General features: G+C 38.5%; 1 protein-coding gene across 1 annotated transcript in view; it reads right to left on the reverse strand.

Moving 5' to 3' along the window:
* DNAH11 (dynein axonemal heavy chain 11) overlaps positions 1-23511 on the reverse strand; it is a gene marked incomplete at its 3' end in the record, with an annotated part of 228403 nt that overhangs the window by 2145 nt on the left and 202747 nt on the right. The window contains 7 exon segments of the mRNA XM_083379026.1: positions 528-640; positions 1063-1178; positions 1325-1507; positions 2352-2594; positions 8475-8594; positions 16750-16941; positions 17877-18104. Coding sequence (XP_083235152.1) covers positions 528-640; positions 1063-1178; positions 1325-1507; positions 2352-2594; positions 8475-8594; positions 16750-16941; positions 17877-18104 — 1195 coding nt within the window.

The raw sequence follows: 23511 nt of genomic DNA on the forward strand, positions 1-23511 counted from the left end.
TTAATAATAATAATAATAATAATAATAATAATAATAATAATAATAATAATAATAATAATATATTTTAAAAACAGCTTCTGATACTTTGCTGTTTCCCTTTTCTTCTAAAAAAACTAACTGATTCTATAGATGCAATTTGTATGACACCTAAGACATAATATGGCTTAGCATCAAATGTCTATCCATGCCCTACTTGTACTTATGTCATTTTTCATACATGATTAGAAATCACACTAGTTTCCACTCATAAGAAAAGTGGGTACAAATCTGTTCAGTGTATCAGTGTCTTATATAATCTGTTAACGGGATTTCCATCACCTTACCCCTTGATAAGTTTTTTAATAAGTTTTATTCATTCATACATTTGGTCACTCACTCAGTCAATTGATCCATATGGCTGCCTATTCACTACTTGACATAATTTGTGATGTGTGAACTTTGTGACACTTTAAGGAAACTAGCTGTTTTAAAAAAAATCTTCAAACTTATTTTAAAATTGTAAATATAAAGAATCAATATTAACATACCAGTCAAAAAAGATTGAGGATTAAAGAAACCTGAAAGCCACACTACTGCAGGAAGCACAAGATCTTGTGTCCAGGTATCAAGTTCTCGGCATCTCAAAAGAAGGTCATTAAACCTGAATAAAAATATAGCAATGGTAAACATAGGTGCATAAGAAATTAATTTTGGGAATAATTTGCCTTATATAATTTATATGACATCTATATTCTTGATTATTGGTAGTAGATCATACAAGTTGTATGGAGCAGCCTGTTGCATATGAAATATATTACCTTCTAATAAAAAAGAAAACATATGTTAAATTCAGCACAGATTAATACAGAACAGATTAATCTAGGGGAAATTTTAGAAACTTCCTTTTAAATTTTGAGACATCAAAATGTTATAGGACTTGCAAAATCATACTAATGTAGTTATGCTCATTTTAAGGTTCAAAAAGATTTTTGAATTTTAATGCTTTTTTATTTGCTTTCAAAAATACAATTTATGATTTATAAGGTAACTAAAGAGATCCGTTGGTTAAAGAAATGCATTTACCATTGTGCAAGACTGTAAGTAGATGGGTAAGCCAGACTGGTCCACGCATCTGGTACCTTGTCATAGAACAATGATGATTGTAAAGTTTCCATACTAGATGAAAATGTTAGCTCACCCTAGAAATTTGAACCAACACAAACATTTAAATTTACAATACCAGTTTAAGATCCAATTTTTCCTAACAGTACATGTATATAGAGAGTAGCCCATGATAAGATAGGTGGCAATAAATTTAATAACAATAAAGTAATATATTCCTTACTTTTAATCCAAGGTCTAATTGTTTTATTGATCTCCGTATCTCTCTAATGAGAATATTTATTCTCTCACATTCTTGAAAACACACAATAATATATGGGCTTCGTACAGCAGACTTTTGCATTATCTCAGCTAAATTAAATTCTTCTGGCAGCTTTTCCAAAATTTCATCCAGTACATTTTTCACCTTGTAAAGTAAAGTAAAGTAAAATTACCAGGTATGCAATTTGTTTAAATTTAATCATGCTTATAAAGCAAATAAGTGTTGAATATGCAGGAGAGTGCATAAAAAACCCTCACAGGGATATAGATACTGCTTGTCATTTGGGATAAGATGAAACAGAAAATGCATTTTGTTTCAACCTCTGATCAGAATATCACAATTCAGAAGTTCTGCCAAACTGTTTGGAATTAACTGTAGCTCAGCATAAAGAAAAACCAACATATTTTAGTTGTTCAAATGAAACAAAAATAGAGTGGGTTTTATGGGGTTATGAGGGTTAGTTGTGTGAACTGCCTTGTCACTCTTCCTTCCCTCAGCAATTCCTGGTGCGGATTACCTGATCTCTCAAAATCTTACCTTTTCTACCTCCCTTGAGCCATCAATTTCCATGATTTTTCTTTCTCTCTCCATGCCTCCCCCCCCCCCGCTTCTGCTTCACTCCATATGGATAAAAATAACTGAAATAAATGTTTCAGTTTAGGCATGGACTAAAACTAATTCTTCCCTATTTGGAACAGTTAATACAATTCTCACATCCCTACTTGTCAAAACATTTATGTTCGGAAGGAACAAAGTTTTAATTCTGATTGCAGTAAAATTATGAATTACTCTGGTTCTGTGAAGGTGTTATGCAGTGCTTTTTTTGTAAAAGAAAAAGGTGCCGGAACTCACACATGTCATACAACCTACCTTGCCTAGCCTACAAGGTTCCATCCAAAAAAGGTGCTGGAACTCCGTTCTGAGCGTTCTATGAGAAAAAAAGCCCTGGTGTTATGCAATAAACATTAGCAGGATATCAAAGTCTCACCTTTTCTTCTAATGACTGTCCTATAATTTCTCCAGCAAGCAGATTTCTGGGTTGCATTTCCAGCAGGGTTTTGAATAGGTTATCAGACAGAACTGTTAAGAAGTCTATCTCAGCATTAGGGTGGAGACCATACAATGCAGGAGTTTCAGGGGGCAACATTTCATCAATATACTTGTGGTAGCCAATATAATCCAGATTGGGAGGAGATGGGAAACCAGGAGCCAAAGCAAAATCGCCTTCAATCTGTGATTAGAAAAAGAGTATTTTTCAGGCAAAATCTATTCAATGCTTTGACATACTCCCTGTGAGTGTAAAATTCTTAATTCTTATTGTAGTAGTTTTAACAGATTATTTTTCTAGTAGGAAGCCATCTCTCTTATCCAAGATGGTACAATAGAAACAGTTCTAGATGCAATCTGGTTAAATAAGTTGTCTTTAAACAGTAAAAAGCCACAATAATTTTATACTCTTTTAGATAACAATCATGAATGGATCGGGCCAAATAATATTCTGTCACAGGGAAATCATTATGTATTAATAGATTTTAATGAGATATTTTTCCACATTTCTCAGTTTTTAACATAGCTTATGATTATACCACCATATTTTTTTCTATACAACTTCCCTATGACCCATTTTATCTACATAGCTTTTATACCTAGTTTAAATGCAAATTAATCCTACTATTTTAAAACAGTTAGTAAAAGAGTAAAATAACATTTAGATTTATGAGTTTATCTACGGTAAGTTTATCTAAGTTTGAGCAACAAATGCAGAAGACTGACTATATAAAGCCCACTTTATGAAAGCACAATAAAAATTATCTGATGGTTTTTTCTATATCCTTGTTGATCTATTAATTAATTAGTTACCCCTACATAATTGAAAAAAGAAATAATTTTCTTTCCTTAAAGCATAAGAACAGCTCATACTCTGCCTTACTATTGCAAATGGTGTTTAAGGCAAGCTGCCTCCATCTGCATATCAACTTTCAGTGAGGCATCTTGAGTAAGCAAAAGCTTTTTAAAAAATATCTCATCAATATACATGTGGTTATCTATTTGTCCTCAGTTTATAACCACAGGACTTTGTTTATTCTTGTGGATTAATTAGATCCATAACAATCTATACCAGCAGTTCTCAACCTGTGGTCTACAGATTCCTAGGGACCATGGTATCATCACAGAGAGTCCACAAAGGCTTGAAGAAATATTATGATTTAAATCTTAAGTCCTGGTGGTCCATGGCCATGGCCCGTGGCCTCAAAGATATTTAAAGGGGGTCCACGGTGAAGAAAATGTTGAGAACCACTGGTCTACACTTTACTTTTTTTTAATTTTCAAGATGCACTGAACAATATCAGATTTTTGAAGTAGCAAAGATGAACACAATGGGATCCTTTTATGCTTCCCTTCCAGTTAATTGCCCATGGTTCTAGCTAATAATAAACCTTTATTGTCAAAGTGCAACATGTGTACATTGAGATTAGCTGAGCCTCCCCCTGTGCTCTCTCCCCCCAACACACAGTGACAACAAACCCTCCATCCTACCACACCATGTGAACCCACTACACCACACACCGGCCTCCCAAGTCAATTCTGCATAAGATTATGTCCCATTTAAAAGCCTAACAGCCCACGGATAAAAGCTGTTCTTCAGCCTGTTGGTACGGCTGGCTATATTCCTATATCTCCTACCGGATGGTAGGAGAGTAAAGAGATACCGTCCAGGGTGTGAGTCATCCCTGAGAATCTTCCTCACTCTTCCAAGGCAACAAGCCCTGGCGATGTCATCCAGTGGTGTCAGGGAACAGCCCACAATGTCTTGTGCTGTGCTCACCACCCTCTGTAATACTTTCCTATCCGCGGCTGTCAGACCGGCATACCAAACCACAATACCATACGAGAGGACGCTCTCTATGGTAGACCGGTAAAAGAGGGTCATTAGCTGTTGTTCTACCCTGTTCTTCCGCAAGACCCTAAGAAAGTGAAGCCTCTGTTGGGCCTTTCTAGCCACCTGGGTTGTGTTAACTTTCCAGGTCAGATCTTCACAGAGGTAGACTCCCAGAAATTTAAAGGAGGGAACTCTCTCTACACAGTCCCTTTATCCACCCACCACTGTAAATTGCAAGGAGCTCAAATATTCCTTTACACCAGCCAGTCCTAATCTGAGTTCTTTCAGACATGTAACCAATATGTAGATTAATCCAGCCAGCATGAGTATTGCTGAAAAATTTTGACAACTGAAGCCCACACGTCAAATAATTTCTGAGATGGGAAAGCTATCTTATACCTTTCTAACTCAGTTCTCATGATTCCTGGAAAAATGGGTATGTCATTGAGGGGATAAGGCTATTCTCTTCTGGTGTAATGCTGCTCACTGACCTGTTTTGGATCCAATCCTGGTATTCAGTCATTTGAATTTACCAATGAAAACTACTTTACAGTATAGGCAGAACAGCCTCGTGTAAAAGCTACAGGAAACTTGTTTTGTTGTGGTATTCTAGCTTATTTCCATCTTCAACATTCACAGGTGGGCATACTCCAGATTCTCCCCCTTAAATATTGCCACCTGATGGGACCTCAGAGTCACACCTTCTCAAGGACTACCCTGGCCCTTTGGAACAGTCTTGCAGCTGAGATCTAAGGGGTCCTACCCTTTCAGCCTTCCAGAGGACTAGCATGACCTGGCTATCTCCCATAGGAGATGAATGGCAAGAATGTTGGCCAGGCTATGGAGGGAAAGGTACTTTTGTTTTTAACCTTGTTTGTATGGTTTATTGTGAGCTGCCTAGAAACATTATATGAGACAGGCAGCCATATCCTGCAAATTAAAGGCCATTTGGAAATCCAAAATGGAACAACTTGAACTGTTGAAAAGAGGAAAGTTTTAAACATTGATTAAAAAATTAAGCCAATGTTTGTTACTTTTTTAGGTTATGAGTAGAGATGCCCAGCTCTCTGGGGGACTTTAGGCGACTCATTCTCTTATCAGCCTAACATACATAATTGTTATAAGGAAAAATGTAAGCAGAGCACTATGTATGCAGCTTTCAGCTCCCAACTGAAAAGTAGAACATAAATTTTACATTAATCCTACTGAATATTTTCCTCACAGATCATTTCACAGTTTGTCTAGATGCTCAGCATTTATTTCAGTCAGGATATTGTTTGTACATAAATTTTCTATAGGTATACATATGCCATAATTTACTCAGAATCCTAAAGTAGAAAAGTTTTTGCCCCCCAAATATGCTTAATATTCCATGTAGAACATGGTAAAAATATGTTACCACATCCCTCCCATTTTACTGATAATCTCAATTAGATGAAATGCTAACATGAGAACAAAAAAATGTATAGAAAATGCTGTAGTTCTAGACCTTTCTTTATGTTTGCCTGTCATTGAAGGAATTTTTGTTTCATAGTTTATGTGGGGAGAGACCATTGTCCAATTAAATCAAAAGATATTATTCTGTTTTGGAATATTTAAGTAGACCCACATTCAAGCTTGGTTAACCAAAGGCATCTAATTTCCATCATTTCTTTCAGGTTCATCCCTATATTTGACACCTATTTGAAAGAAAGAACAGGCTGTGAAGGTTAATGGACTGCCTCATCTAGAAATAGCAATTCCTACCCTTGGGCTAGATATAGACGAGGTACCGATGGAATGAGCTTCCCACGCTGCCCCCTTGACCTCAGCTGTCATGTAGAGAAATCAGCTTCGGTGGAGGTCAGAAGTACAGTAGTGTTTATCTTTCCCCATCTCCATGGTAACTCACTCCTAGGCTTTCCAATTGACTCCCAATTGTGTTAAACTGAATGTGGCTTTCTGACATATGAAAACCTACTCATTAAGGAGTGAATAAATGCAAGCAAACTCACTTTGCTTTCATCACAGGAGACACTTCCAACATGAGGTGGCGAAGGTGGAGTGGCCTCAAGGCTCTCTGTATTCCATATCACAGATGAACTTTTGGTGCTTCTGCCTTCCACTGTCACCTCTAACTATACGCCTAATACTTGGGAAAGACAGTGTGCTAAGGCTCCAGTATACACCAATTTGGCATTGTTTATCCCCTTAGTATCACTGGAGCTTCACATGATTCTGTCTTAGGCTGAAATTGTAAGAGGTTTTTTTTAGGATAGATCAAAGGTGGTTTAATTCAGTATCATGTTTCTTTACCAGCCAAGGGCTAAGGAATATAACAACTTTCTCCAACAAGTGGTATTTAGGAATATATTCACTTTGTGAATATTACATATTATTTTAATCACTAATAGGTCCCGATATAATCTTATTCCACTTTAGTTTCTTTATACTCTTTGAAGTCTGTCCAGAGTTGGTGAAAAACCAGCATTTTGTGAGAGCAAATTCTGCATTTTGTTTCTGTGTGAAAGGCTTTCTTTTTTTTACCTAAATTGTTCCATTATTTGACTTCACTGTAATTATATGAACTTAGATTTTAAAATTACAGGTCGTCCTCGAGTTACAACAGTTCATGTAGTGACCATTCAAAGTCACAATGGCACTGAAAAAACAAAGGATTTATCATCATTTTCCACACTTATGACTGCTGCAGCATTCCCATGGTCACATGATCAAAATTCAGATAGTGGGCAACTGATTTGCATTTATGACTTTTGCAGTGTCCTGGGTTCATATGATCCCCTTTTATGACCTTCTGGCAAGCAAACTCAATGGGAACTCCCTATTCACTTAACAATTGTGTTACTAATTTAATAACTGCAGTGATTCACTTAACAACTGTGGCAAGAATGTGGGGCAAAATTCACTCAACAAATGTCTCACTTAGCAACAAAAATTTTGGGCTCAGATGAGGTTGTGAGGACTACCTGTATATAAAGTTAGATTTTAGATTTATGAAAATAAAAGGAATTTATTTAACCACTTTTAAAAAATTGTAGTCCCTATTTAATCTTTCTGTTTTCATAAACTATGAAGTCCTCATATATTGTAACCTTTCTTTGTAGAGGAATGAGTCATTCTATTTCCTCCTCCTTTTTAAAATTTGCCCAGCTGCCTATTGTACATCTTGACTACTGCATACTTTCTGAAATGCAGTAATCAGTACTGAGTGATACAAGTCTTCATCACTCAAGATAATTAAACAACTTAATACATTTGTGTTTTAGTTTTAATTCATCTCATAATAATCCCCTATATGACATTTACTTCTTACTCCAATTTATTGTTGCAACTCCAAACACTCCACCAAAATCACTTATCAATATTTTAACAGAATAACAGAATTGAAAGGGACCTTGGAGGTCTTCTAGACCAACCACTACTGAATCAGGAAACCCTATACAATTTCAGACAAATGATTGTCCAATCTCTCCAGTTTTGGGGCACCCACAACTTCTGGAGGCAAGTCATTACACTGATTAATTGTTATATTGGGAAATTTCTCCCTACTTTTAGATTGCTTCTTTTCTTGATTAGCTTCCATCCATTGCTTCTTGCTTGGCTTCAGGTGCTTTGGAGAATAGCTCGACCCTCTCTTCTCTGTGTCAGCCCCTCAAATATTGGAACACTGCAATCTTCTCATCCCCTGTCCTACTTTGATTAAAGTAGACATATCCACTTCATGCAACCGTTCTTCGTATGTTTTAGCCTCCAGTCCACTAATCATCTTTGTTGCACTTCTCTGCACTCTTTCTAGTGTCTCAGCATCTTTTTTTTATATTGTGGCAACCAAAACTGGATGCAATATTCTAAGAGTGTAATGTTGTATCAAGACATTATGAAGTGATACTAACACTTCATGTGATCTTGATTCTATCCTGCTGTTAATACAGCCTAGGACTGCATTGGCTTTTTTGGAAGCTGCAGCACATTTTAATACAAGTGGAAAAATTATTTTCAAAATGGAATGGCTCAGTTGCTGGTCTCTCTTATGTTTAACAAGCAATAGTTCTGTTTTGAAATCTCCAAACAAATAAAAGGCAGTCAAACAGTCTATCATCATATACATCTAGTCTGTATGCATGTATGTGTATGTATCTCTTTCTTTCTCTCCATATTTAAGAGTGTGTACACAATAAAATTAGCAACAAAATGAAGCCAATGAAATGTCCCATTGCTATAAATTATTACCAGTGAAGGGCTCATCAATTCTTCCAAATATGTGCGGCACAATCTGCGATCCCAGTCATCAGTGATGTGTCCACCATACATAATCTCACCAAAGAGATAATGCAAATCTTCCCATGGAACCTATGAACATAATCAAATCAGTAATCATAAACTTGTTTTCTAAAGGACAAAATAATGTTATTTGTGATCATAGTGTTGCAACAGAATAGGTGACTTTATCAGCACAACAACAAAAGTCTAAGCCTTTAAGATTGCAATCATTATTATACTATACTATACTTCTGGTTTTCATAAAACTAGATTTATAATTGGAGCATGAGAATAACCTGCTCTGGCAACATGTTATATAGTAATGGATTATCTTCTTCAGTTATTATTGTGACTCAGCACATAAAACATGACAGTATGAAGAAAAAGCCATGAGCATATGAACCAAATAGCTGCAATTTTTCCAAATGTCCTAATAATTTTTTATTATTTTCTTAACATGAATTGAAATGTTTTCATTTCTGGAGAATAATGAGCAAGACATGGTATGTAATGTGCTGTTTCAGCAAAAGCCAGACATGTAGGTATTCCAATAATTTAGTCAGGGTGAATTATTAACATTTCTATATTTATGAAAAAATACTTTTGAAAACATAGTTAAAAGAAACCAGTTCATTGGCATTTTGTTTCAAAGGATAAATTGCTGAATTTTGATATGAATCATATTTATATTCTATCCTGCCAATTTCTAAATTCTACAAAATTTAGAATACAAAATGTTTTCAGCAAGGAAATGAATATATATATATATATATATATATATATATATATATATATATATATAAACTATATTAATTCCCAAGTCTATAATTTTATACTTAAACCACCAACACCAATTTGTTAAAAAAGGTCAAACTTGTTCATGTGGTATATAAGACAATTTAATAACAGTAATCTTACATCTTACATCTTCCATAGCTTCAATGTCCTGCCAATATGTAAATTTCAACTCCCAGGGTGGAGGCTTCCATAGCAAGATTGGCAAGTTTACATTGAAGTTACATGAGCTCACCAAAGGTCTTGGGTATGATTCCCAGAAACCCTCAGAAATTAAGCTTTTTAATATAATGGAAAGAAAATAAATAAATTGGGACTAAATTAAATTTATTTACACATATATTTTACTTTAAGTTTAGATTAAATACTCATTTAAATATAAAATCAATTTAGTTATTGTCCTCTGTTTGGAAATGCAGCATAAAAGGATGGCTAGAAAAAACTGCATATTATTATGGATGGTATATAAATTTAATAACCCTCTGGAACCAGCTGCCGGTGGAGCTGAGGACTGCCCCCGACCTCCGATCATTCCGCCGGGGCCTGAAGACCTGGCTTTTTCAGCTCTCGGGCCCAGACTGAGGAAGAATTTTTAATTTGGGGTTTTTTAACTGACTACAGGGTTAATTTAATACTTTTTAATTTGTTCTTAATTTTTGTATTTTGGATTTTTAATTCCCTGTAAACCGCCCTGAGTCCTCAGGGAATAGGGCGGTATATAAATATAACTAAATAAATAAAAATAAATAAATAAAATATATAATTATAAATTATAATTATTATTTATAGATATAAGCTGTACTTAATGGTCAGTTCTGGAGTAGCAGAATAAAATATCGACATGGTACTCTCTGAGCTTAGTTGTTTTCTTGCAGACATTCATTTGTCTCAACCCTGCCAAGACTGAGTGGCTGTGCATATCGGCATCTCGGGTTAATCAGACCATTCCATCTTTAACGATGGGGGGTGAGGTGTTACCCCCCCATTGATAGGGCTCGCAACTTGGGCGTCCTCCTTGACTCCGGGCTCAATTTTGAAGACCATATAGGAGCCGTGACCAGGGGAGCTTTTGCCCAGGTTCGCCTGGTGCGCCAGTTGCGACCCTACCTGGACCGAGATGCCCTACGGACAGTCACTCATGCGCTCGTGACCTACCGTTTAGACTACTGCAACGCTCTCTACATGGGGCTGCCCTTGAGGACCACTCAGAGGCTTCAGCTGGTGCAGAATGCAGCCGCACGAGTTGTGATGGGGGTTTCCCGATACTCCCATGTAACACCTCTACTCCGCGAGCTGAATTGGCTTCTGGTTGCCCTCCGGGTGAGATTCAAGGTGCTGGTAATGACCTATAAAGCCCTAAATGTCTTGGGTCTGGGATATCTGAGGGAACACCTGCTGCCAGCATCAAGTTCCCTTCGTCCAGAGCGCTCCCACAGGGAGGGCCTTCTCAGGGTGCCACCGGTAAAAGATTGCCGGCGGGTAACACCCAGGGGGAGGGCCTTCTCAGTGGGTGCGCCTGCCCTCTGGAACCAGCTGCCCGTGGACCTGAGGACTGCCCCCGACCTCCGTTCATTACGCCAGGACCTGAAGACCTGGCTCTTCGAGCTCTCTGGCCCAGGCTGAGAATCTTAATTTTAATTTTAATTGGGGGCTTTTACTTTTTCAGGGACTGTTGTAATTTTTTTTAATCGTTTTTAACTTTTGTATTTCTTGTTTTAATTAACCTGTAAACCGCCCTGAGTCCTTCGGGAAAGGGCGGTATACAAATCTAAATAAATAAATGAATGAATTACCCAAACTAGATAACATCATAGCTGCTCAGAGTTCTGAAGGATGCTACCTAGTTTATGTAATGTAATGTCTGCAAGAAAACAAGCAAGTTCAGAGAGCAACAAGGACCCCTCAAAAACACATTTCTTTTTCCTGAAGCACAAGAAAAGTATTTTATCTTAACATCTTATTGTGAGTGTGCTTTCAAGACAGAATGTACTTCTGGCAACCATGCAGACAACAGCCTGTTAAGCCATTTATACGTATGTGTAAGAACACCTGTAAAGGTACATTAATAAAGACAGTTTTGGAATTTGAATATACACTTCATTAACATAATGCTTTATAAATAGGCATCTATATTAGATAGCAGGCAGCCCTGACCCAGTTACTTTCTCTTAGTTCTAGAAAGATTGGCAAAAACCTTAGCAAGGTTTTTCAAATGTGGTTTGCCATTGCCGCCTTCTGAGAGCTAAGAGAAAGTGATTGGCCAAAAGTTACTTAGTTGTCTTCGTGCCTAAGTCAGGACTAGAACTTACCATCTTCCAATTTATAGTCCAATGCTTGAACATAAAACTGGCTATCATTTCTCATTATTTTATTATCAGCTACCCAATGTAGATATTATTTTATAAAGCATTATAGTAGGGAAGTGCATGTTCCACAAAATATGTTCCAGTAAGACTGTATTTCTACATGATATTCTTACACATATGTATAAAAGGCTCAGCAGACTATATCATCTGCGTGGTTTCTCCAAGAGACAAGTAATCATAAGCTGAATCAGTCATCTAATTTTAAACCCAAATTCAGCGGGAACATGCCTAAGAAAGTTTAAGTGTATGTTTATGTTTTATTAAATTTTTATACCGCCCTTCCCCTTCATGGATTACTGCCTTGTCGGGGCGAAGGGGCTTGCGTAATTCAATGAAGCTATGAGCTATGCCGTGCAGGGCCACCCAAGACGGACAGGTCATAGCAGAGAGTTCTGACAAAACGTGATCCACTGGAGAAGGAAATGGCAACCCACTCCAGTATCTTTGCCATGAAAACCCTATGGACAGTACCAAAAGGCAAAACGATATGACGCTGGAAGATGAGCCCCTCAGGTCGGAAGGCGTCCAATATGCTACTGGGGAAGAGCAGAGGGCTAGTACTAGTAGCGCCAGAAAGAATGAAGCGACTGGGCCAAAGCCGAAAGGACGCTCAGCTGTGGATATGTCTGGTGGTGAAAGGAAAGTCCGATGCTGTAAAGATTTTTTCTCCATAGGAACCTGGAATGTAAGATCCATGAATCAAGGCAAGCTGGACGTGGTCAAACAAGAGATGACAAGACTGAACATCGACATCTTAGGTATCAGCGAACTAAAATGGACAGGAATGGGTGAATTTAATTCAGATGACCATCAGGTATACTACTGCAGGCAAGAATCCCTCAGAAGAAATGGAGTAGCCTTCATAGTCAATAAAAGAGTAGGAAAAGCAATACTGGGATACAATCCTCAAAATGACAGAATGATCTCAGTTTGAATCCAAGGCAAACCATTCAATATCACAGTAGTCCAAGTCTATGCCCCAACCACCGGTGCTGAAGAGGATGAAATTGACCGGTTCTATGAAGCCCTACAGCATCTTATAGAACTAACACCAAAAAATGATGTCCTTATCATCATGGGGGATTGGAATGCTAAAGTAGGAAGCCAAAAGATAACTGGAATAACAGGCAAGTTTGGCCTTGGAGTACAAAATGAAGCAGGGCACAGGCTGATAGAATTTTGTCAAGAGAATACGATGGTCATAGCAAACACTCTTTTCCAACAACCCAAGAGACGGCTCTACACATGGACATCACCAGACGGTCAACACAGAAATCAGATTGACTATATGCTCTGCAGCCAAAGATGGAGAAGCTCTATACAGTCAGTAAAAACAAGACCAGGAGCTGACTGTGGCTCAGACCATGAGCTTCTCCTTGCAAAGTTTAGGCTTAAACTGAAGAAAGTAGGGAAAAGCACCAGGCCAGTCAGGTATGAATTAAATCATATCCCCATGGAATATACAGTAGAGGTGACAAATAGATTTAAGGAATTAGATCTGATAGACAGGGTGCCTGAAGAACTATGGACAGAGGTTCGCAACATTGTACAAGAGGTAGCAACCAAAACCATCCCAAAGAAAAAGAAATGCAAGAAAGCAAAATGGCTGTCTGAGGAAGCTTTGCAAATAGCTGAGGAAAGGAGGGAAGCGAAAGGCAAGGGAGAAAAAGAAAGATACGCCCAATTGAATGCAGAATTCCAGAGAATAGCTAGAAGAGATAAGAATGCCTTCTTAAATGAACAGTGCAAAGAAATAGAAGAAAACAATAGAATAGGGAGGACCAGAGATCTTTTCAAGAAAATTGGAGAGATGAAGGGAACGTTCAATGCAAAAATGGGCATGATAAAGGACCAAAATGGCAGGGACCTAACAGAGGCAGAAGAGATTAAGAAGAGATGGCAAAATTACACAGAAGAACTATACAGGAATGAGCTTAATGTCCCTGATAATCACACTGAGGTGGTCACTGACCTAGAGCCAGACATCCTAGAATGTGAAGTGAAGTGGGCCTTAGAAAAGCTGAGCAACAACAAAGCTAGTGGAGGTGACGGTATTCCAGCTGAGCTATTCAAAATCTTAAAAGACGATGCAGTAAAAGTGCTACACTCAATTTGCCAGCAAATTTGGAAAACTCAACAGTGGCCACAGGATTGGAAAAGATCAGTTTACATTCCAATTCCAAAGAAAGGCAGTGCCAAAGAATGTTCAAACTATCGCACCATTGCACTCATTTCTCATGCTAGTAAAGTTATGCTTAAAATCCTACAAGCTAGACTCCAGCAGTATGTGGATCGAGAACTACCAGAAGTACAGGCAGGATTTCGAAGAGGCAGAGGAACCAGAGATCAAATAGCCAACATACGCTGGATCATGGAGAAAGCTAGGGAGTTCCAGAAAAACATCTACTTCTGCTTCATTGACTATGCTAAAGCCTTTGATTGTGTGGATCATAACAAACTGTGGCAAGTTCTTAAAGAGATGGGAGTACCAGAACATCTTATTTGTCTCTTGAGAAACCTATATGCGGGCCAAGAAGCAACAGTGAGAACTGGACACGGAACCACTGATTGGTTCCAAATTGGGAAAGGTGTCCAGCAAGGCTGTATACTGTTGCCTTGCCTATTTAACTTATATGCAGAGCATATCATGAGAAAGGCAGGGCTAGAGGAGTCAAAAGTTGGAATTAAGATTGCTGGAAGAAATATCAACAACCTAAGATATGCAGATGATACCACTCTAATGGCAGAAAGTGAAGAGGAACTGAAGAGTCTCTTGTTGCGAGTGAAGAAGGAGAGTGCAAAAGTTGGGTTGAAACTAAACATTAAGAAAACCAAGATCATGGCATCCGGCCCTCTCAATTCCTGGCAAATAGATGGGGAAGAAGTGGAGGTAGTGACAGACTTTATCTTCCTGGGCTCCAAGATCACTGCAGATGGGGACTGTAGTCAAGAAATTAAAAGACGCTTGCTCCTCGGGAGGAAAGCCATGGCAAATCTAGACAGCACACTAAAAAGCAGAGACATCACCCTGTCAACAAAAGTGCGTATAGTCAAGGCTATGGTCTTCCCAGTTGCAATGTATGGCAGTGAAAGTTGGACCATAAGAAAGGCTGAGCGCAAAAGAATTGAGGCCTTTGAACTCTGGTGCTGGAGAAGACTCCTGCGAGTCCCTTGGACTGCAAGGCGATCAAACCGGTCAGTCCTAGAGGAGATCAACCCTGACTGCTCTTTAGAAGGCCAGATCCTGAAGCTAAAACTCAAATACTTTGGCCACCTAATGAGGAGGAAGGACTCACTGGAGAAGAGCCTAATGCTGGGAAAGATTGAGGGCAATAGAAGAAGGGGACGACAGAGAATGAGGTGGCTGGATGGAGTCACTGAAGCAGTAGGCGTGAGCTTAAATGGACTCCAGAAGATGGTAGAGGACAGGAAAGCCTGGAGGAACATTGTCCATAGGTCGCGATGGGTCGGACACGACTTCGCAACTAACAACAAAATACCGCCCTTCTCCTGAAGGACTCAGGGCGGTGAACAGGGCATATAATAAAAATACAAAAGTACAAAAGTTAAAAAAGAATTAAATTATTGCCCAAAATAAAACAGTAAGAATATACAAATATTAAAACCCTAAGTTAACTCCCCATCAGGCCAGGCCAGCTTGTTCAAATAAATGGGTCTTTAACCCACGCCGGAAGGACCGGAGATCCGGTGCCATCTGGAGCTCAACCGGCAGTTTATTCCACAGAGCCGGGGCACCCACAGAGAAGGCCCTCCCCCTGGGGGCCACCAGCCGGCATTCTCTGACCGGAGGCACCCTGAGGAGGCCCTCTCTGTGGGAACGCACAGGGCGGAGGGGAGTCAACACCGGCAGCAGGTGGTCCCCGAGGTATTCCGGACCCATGCCATGAAAGGACTTAAAAACCATCACTAAGACCTTGAACCTCACCCGGAAGACAACTGGTAACCAATGCAGCTCGCGGAGCAAAGGTGTAACATGGGAGTACCGGGAAACTCCCAAGACAACTCTCGCGGCCGCATTCTGTACCAGTTGGAGCCTCCGAGTGGTCTTCAAGGGAAGCCCCATGTAGAGAGCATTGCAATAGTCAAGACGAGAGGTCACGAGCGCATGAGTGACCGAACACAGGGCATCCCGGTCTAGATAGGGCCGCAACTGACGCACCAGGCGAACCTGAGCGAAAGCCCCCCTAGTCACGGCTACTATATGATCTTCTAAGGTAAGCCGTGAATCTAGGAGGACTCCCAAGTTGCGAGCCCTATCCACGGTCACAACAAGGTAGCCTTCTTAATACATAATAATGACACATGAAAGAAATGCACCATTATATATATAAAAACCCGAAAAACCAAGGATCCACATACAGGCACCCGCGAAAACCTCAGAAAACATATATATATATATATATATATATATATATATATATATATATATATATATATATATATATATATATATATATATATATATATATATATATATATATATGTGTGTGTGTGTGTGTGTGTGTGTGTGTAATTTTTTTTGGATTGCTAACAAAGAATTAAAGGGAGACTGATATGGCCATTTCAAACTCATTTGTTCTCATCAGTCAGCCATACCCTTCTGAGATTCTGAACAAATACTTAACACACACACACACACACACATATATAAATGTGTTCTAAATTGTTTCTATGATCAGTATTAATTGTAGTGATTATTAATTCCATGTTATGAACTGTCAGTCTGCTGTATGTAATTATAGTTGTACAAATGCTTCATTACCTGCCTAATGAATCTGGCACATATGAATGTATAAACCACTGTTTTTGCTAATATAATGAAGGACAATTTTATTTATTTATTTATTTACTTGTTTGTTTATTTTAGCTAAGCCAGTATCACTGAACCACTTCAACCTATGTTAGAAAGTTTACATATCCTCTGTGAGAATTTTTGAACTGCCTGATCCACAAAAGGGAAATTTACAGCTATTGCTTTTAAAGGAAAAAAGATGACATTGTTTACTCATTTCTAAATTCCCAATTTTTTTTGTCAAGAAATTGCTTAATCTCTTAGTTCTTACTTTAGTGTTTGCCTCTAAATAATTGTAGAGCACATTAACACAGATGGTGAGGTCTCCCATATTAAAGGGGTATCTTCGATTCCATCCTTGAGGTCCAAATTTGAGTCTCCCAGAAACACAAGTATGAAAATAGCACAGAGAAAAGAAAATACTTTTAAACTCCTGTTCTCGTGTACACAATTCGAGTGTATCCTGATAAAGAAATATGAAAACAGAACATTTGTATCAAATCACATATCAACAAGACGCTTTATAGTTTACAACTGTGTTTTCTGTATAAGCAGTAATTACATTTTTCACAAAGTGGCAAAAAAAAAACCCCTATGCAGAATCTATGAGCAAAAGCATGCAAAATCTGAGTATATTCAGTTTAACAAAAATGTTTAAAAAACAATAGAATTGTTACCACAGCAACCTATGCATTAGTAACATGTAGGTGCTATATTCCTTTTTTTTTAATATAGGCACCATTCACTGTACTATTATTTGGCAGATTAGACATTACTCAAAACTGCACGCAGCTTAGGACAACCTTTTACACTGCATTCTTCTGTATCATCTATTTAAGAATTCAGCTATAGATCAGGTGTAAGTTGATGGATAGTCTGTTTATTCCAACTGGGCCCCACAAACCTATTCTGTTTACTGCCCATCTGACTGCAAAAACAGACTGATTGAAAGCATTTAGCAGGGCACTATATATAGAAAGTAGCTTCCTAAATGGCTAAAGTCTCAAACATAATATACAATAATATATATACAACAAACATAATATACAACAATATATATACAACTACACACACACACACACACACACACACACGTATATATCTTATAGGAAGTACACTAGATGCAGCTATTTGTTATGAACTGAGAAGAAAAAAACCAGATCTACATGCTTCCTCTCCAAGTGTGTGTGTAAACTATTCTCAGTACTGTAAATGACATTGTGCAACAAGATGCCTGTTTCCCTTTTGAATTATAAAGTTCTTTATTTATGTAATTCCTTAAATTCCTTAATTCCAGAATAGATCACCCTTTGGTATGATTGATTATTGGTTGACTTTAGGAGATACACACACACACACACACAGACACAAACACACACACAGATGTAATATTGTTACCTGGTCAAAATTGTAGAGAGCAGCATGAAGATTAGCCAACATTCCTGTAGGAGGTTCATTAATAAGTTTAATAGAGTTTTCTAAAATTCCTTGAGGTATAACATGCTCTTCAAGTGTTGGAGCAGGCTCAGCACTGATAAAAAGACGATAGTCAGAGTGACTTCCTTTACTGTACTTGTCCACCAGTATCTCTAAGGTCCCCAGCCATTTCACAACAAGATGTATATTCTGTTTAAGAAAATGCAAAACATTCATTATAAATACATTGTTATCATTTAGAAATGGCCCCAGCCAGTGGTGGGATTCAAATAGGTGAACAACCGGTTCTCTATGTGGATGATGCATCCGGAAGTCTATTCTGGGCCTGGGCAACAAAAAATTAGCTACTGGCCCCAGCTAATAATATTATCAAGTCCTGGCAAAGCTAGGTAGCAATTACAAAAACAAAACAAAACCCAGAACAAATTACCTTTGGTAAGTTCATAACTTAATTTCATTTTAAATTATAAATATAATGAGTACAATGTAGTTTTTTACTACATGATACTTTAATATCTTTCATATTAACAAGAACTTCATTATCTCCAAATATTCAGTAAGCCAAAATTTTGCAAGGGATGAAGGGAAAAGGGAGAGATGCCTTTCTACAAAGTTCTGAGAAGTCACTCAGAGGAATTTCAAGAGACCATGACTATTACAAATAACAGTAGCTTCTTGTGCCAACTATTATATATCATTAACGTGTAGTCAAACAATATCTGAGACACAGTGGGTGAGAAACCAGAGGTGGGGACTAAAGAGGTCTTGTAATCAAGCCTTGTTATTGAACCTGAAATCCTGAGAATAAATTTTGCAGTCTTTGCTTGTAAAGCAAGCCTCTTTGCCCACATAGGTAATGCATCTGTGCTGTGGAGGGCCTGGGTCCATTCTGCATTTACCAGAATGTCCCAAGCTACTTGGACATCTTTTAACTCAGCCTTGGAAATCATTTTGCCAAGACTGGACACAAAATGGTATAAAACATTCTTTGACAACTGAGATTGCTGAACCACAATCATAAGTGCATTCCATTTGTAGTGACAACTAACATGATAATAGTAGGTCATTGTAACTGGGATTTTGCCAGGAAAAATGGCACTGCATATATAGCTCTGCCCTCTCATATTCCTATTGCAGAAACAAAACATGTATTAAATTGGGGGCCAAGACAGTAATTTTCTGATATTATCAATTCCATTATTGGCATTTTATTTAATTTCTGTTTATTTATTTTTTTCAAATGATTTAACCTATTCACTAATGAATATTTATTAAAAGGCATTTTCTTTTACATTATTTATCCCCAATATATTTATATATTTTGGAAAATGAAATACTCCATTTCTATAGAATACAGGTAGACTTCAATTTATGATTCAAAGTTACAATGCATTGAAAAAAGTGATTTAGGAATGGTTTTATGTCAGTTGCATCATTCCCCATGGGCACATAATCAAAATTTAGGTTTTTGGCAACCGGCATGTATTTACAATGGGTTGCAGTGTCTTCAGATCACACGATGATTTGAAACTTAACACCAAGCTTCTAACAAGCAAAATCAATAGGGGAAGCCAGGTTTGCTTAACAACTACATGATCCACTTTAATGACTGTAGTGATTCACTTAATGGCCAAAGCGAAAAAGGTCATAAAATCAGGCATGACACACATCAGACATGCTTCACTTAGTGATGGAACTGTCTGTCCCACTATTTTCAAATTCAGTCAGTGTTGAATTAAAGAATTAAAGGAAAATAGAATTAGAATACAATTGGCACAATTTTATTAGACAATCCATGGTCCATTGGGCCATTATTTCAGAGATATGTCCTTACCTAAACAAATAAACAAAATGAGCACAGGTGGTCAAAAAAGCAGTGGGAGTGAGCATTGATTTTCTATGTGGAAGCTGGCAGGGAATATTGGAATTCTCCCTCCCTCCGTCCCTCTTCTTTTCAGCAATTCAACAATCTCATCTTGAATCCAATCATTGTGGAGTATGTTCATTCTCAGTTCTACACTGTCTTAAGAATCCATGAAGTAAATTTGGACACATTTGGGTTGCTGGTTGGGGTATGGCATTAGATTGAAATATGTTCAGCATTGCCATACAGATTGTGGAGTTCATTAGGTAGTGGTTGCAAATTGCCTATCTTGACCTTTCCCAAGCTGAAATTGTTATCTTATGCAGGATATTTGATTTGTACTATAGTTTATTAACTAATTTATTTCTTGACTAAATGTTTCAAAAGTACACCCTAAGTCCAGGAAATTTACACAAATATGAGCTGCCACTGCTGTGGCTACTGCCTGTAGATGGCCTTGGGCTAGGCTGAAACAGGAAATAAGAATTGTCCCATATCTGGGACTAAGCAAGTGTATTCTGAATGCTTAACAAACATTTAACATATATATATATGTTATATATATATATATATATATATATATTCAATTATATAATATAATTCAATTCTATGTGGGGAAAAACCCGAATATATATATATATATATATATATATATATATATATATAGAGAGAGAGAGAGAGAGAGAGAGAGAGAGAGAGAGAGATAAGGGACACGGTGGCTCAGTGGGTTAGGATGCTGAGCCTGTCGATCAGAAGGTCGGCAGTTTGGCGGGTCGAATCCCAAGTGCTGCGTAACAGAGTGAGCGCCTGTTTCTCGTCCCAGCTTCTGCCAACCTAGCAGTTCAAAAGCACATAAAAATGCAAGTAGAAAAATAGGGACCACTACGGTGGGAAGGTAACAGCGTTCCATGCACCTTTGGCATCCAGTCATGCTGGCCACATGATCACGGAGACGTCCTCGGACAAGCGCTGGCTCTTTGGCTTTGAAACGGAGATGAGCACCAGCCCTTAGAGTCAGAAACGACTAGCACGCATGTGCGGGGGAACCTTTACCTTACCTTACCTATACACACACACACACACACACACACACACACACACAAACATAAATATTAATTACTGTCCATTTTGAATATATAGCGGAAAGAGGAAGCTTGAGAGTTCACAAGGTTGATGCTATATGGAACAAGACTGTGACTGAATCTGGATGTTTTGCTTTGGATACTACAATGGCTCCTCCCAGAAGGTAACAAGGAAAACAGGTTGTGAAGTGGATGTGTAGCATCCCAGACAATCCTGTGGACCTTGCTCAAGCATTGCTTATATGCTATGTCTTGGATAGAAGGAAGGAAGGAAGTGAACTACCAATAATCTTTTCTGCCATCCTCACCACTCTCTGCACTGCCTTCCTGTCTGAAGCAGTGATGCTTCCAAACCAGGCTGTATTGCAATATGACAAGATGCTCTTGATCATAGAAAGTGGTAAGGACAGGGGAAGGAAGCTGTATTTTTCTCATGCAATGCAGAAAAAGCAGGTACTGCTGTGCCTGCTTCACAAGTGTCTCACTGTTGAATGACCAAGCTAGCCTACTCGTTACCTGCACACCCAGAAACTTGATGCTGCTAACTACCTCCACAGGTGAATCATTAGTACACAGAGGTGTGTGGCTGTGCCTGCCTTTTCTGAAATTGACAATGATCTCTTTATTTCTTCCTATGTTTAAAATGAGGCTGTTTTTGTTACATCAATTCACCAAAACCTCTACTTGCTTGCAGTAAGCACCCTCACTGTCATCTTTAATAAGGCCCACTACTGTTGTATCATGTACATATTTACAATATGGTTGGTGGCAAACCTAGCACAACAGTCATGGGTCAACACGGTGAACAACAGTGAACACAGCCCTGAGGAGAACCTGTGCTCAAGAAAATGGTGTTAGAAATACTAGTTCCAGCTCGCACATACTGGGACCTATCAATAAGAAAATCAAGAATCCAATTGCACAATGGAGTAATAAAGTCTAAAAGGCCCAGTTTGTCTACTAGATGCTGAGGAATAATTGTATTAAATGGCAAAATAAAGTTGACAAACAGCATTTGCACGAGTGTTTCTTTCTTCTAAGTGCGCCAAGCTCAGATGGAAGTCAGAAGAAATAGTATCCTATGTTGAGTGATTTGGATGATAAGCAAACTGAACTGAGTCAAATGCTGGAGGGAGGCTTGGCTAAAATAATGTCCTTTATCAGCGTCTCAAAACATTTCATCATGATGGATGTAAGTGCAACTGGATAGTATTCATTTGAGATCCGTAACTGTAGACTTTTTTGGCACTGGCAAAATAATGGCCATCTTAAAACACTATGGTGCAGTGAAAGATTTAAAATATCTGTAAGAACACAAGCCAAATCGTCTGCATATTCCCTAAGAACACGCTTGTTCCTTTCTGAATGTTAACTTTCCCCAATGTTCTCTGGACAGTGGTAACATTCAAGCTGAGCACTTGCTTGTCAGGATGGCGCACAGCTTTCCTCGCAGGGGTACTATTTGATGCCTCGAATCCACCAAAAACTGTGTTCTGCTCATTTAAAAGGTCTATGTCGCCCTTATTAATTAATTAATTAATTTTATTTGTATACCGCCCTTCTCCCGAAGGACTCAGGGCAGTGAACAGGGCAATACATGTTAAAAAACAGAATACAAAAATTAAAAAAAGATAAAACAAGTGGCCAGAACTCTTAGATAGATTAAAACGCATTTAAAAGTAATAAAAACCCAACCCCCTCCCATCAGGCCAGGCCAGCTTGTTCAAAAAGATATGTCTTTAGATCGCGCCGGAAGGAGTGAAGGTCGGGCGCCATCCGGAGCTCAACCGGAAGATGGTTCCATAAATCTGGCGTGCCCACAGAGAACGCGCTCCCCCTGGGGGCTACCAGTCGGCATTCTTTGACCGGTGGCACCCTGAGGAGACCCTCTCTGTGGGAGCATATTGGGTGGAGGGAAGTTGATGCCGGCCGCAGGTGCTCCCCAAGGTATTCCGGACCCATGCCATGTAGGGCTGTAGGTCAATACCAGCACCTTGAACCTCACCCGGAAGACAACTGGGAGCCAATGCAGCTCGTGGAGCAGCTTATCACACGATGGAGCCACAATATAGTCTGTAATGGCGTGGACGTCTAGTGTTCATTGGGTCCTGAAAAAAATTCTGAACTTTCTGACAATGGGCTTGATGTGCTCTTTTTATGTGCTTTTCAAATTGGCTCTGGCTGTTCTGAGGGCCAGCATATTGCTGGATTTAAAAGCCACATTCTGCGCTTTCAACATCTTGCAAACCTCTTATGTCATCCATGATTTTTCATTAGCCCTCACAACAATGTTTCTAAGGACATAGACATCCTCAATGCATGTTTGAATATATGCAGACACATTTATATATTGGTTAACTAAGATTGTCCATCCAATGATAGAAGACATGAACAAAAACACAAGAAGTTGTACTAAACCACTTTCTCCAGAACAATACTACCCCAAATTTTATGACATACAATAATTTCCCCTCATGTTTCCTGTCCTAATCAGCAGTTTGCTATGGCTAAGAGCTTATTTCAGTTATAAGGCAAAAAGCAAGCAAGCAAACAAACAAGCAAAATGCAAGAAAATTCCATTTTATTCTGCAATAATTGAAGATGAAAAGAAATATCTGTTTAAAACATTGCAAAATTGTGTTCTCTCAGA

Source organism: Vipera ursinii (genome assembly GCF_947247035.1).
Source record: "Vipera ursinii genome assembly, chromosome: Z".
Lineage (NCBI taxonomy): Eukaryota > Metazoa > Chordata > Lepidosauria > Squamata > Viperidae > Vipera > Vipera ursinii.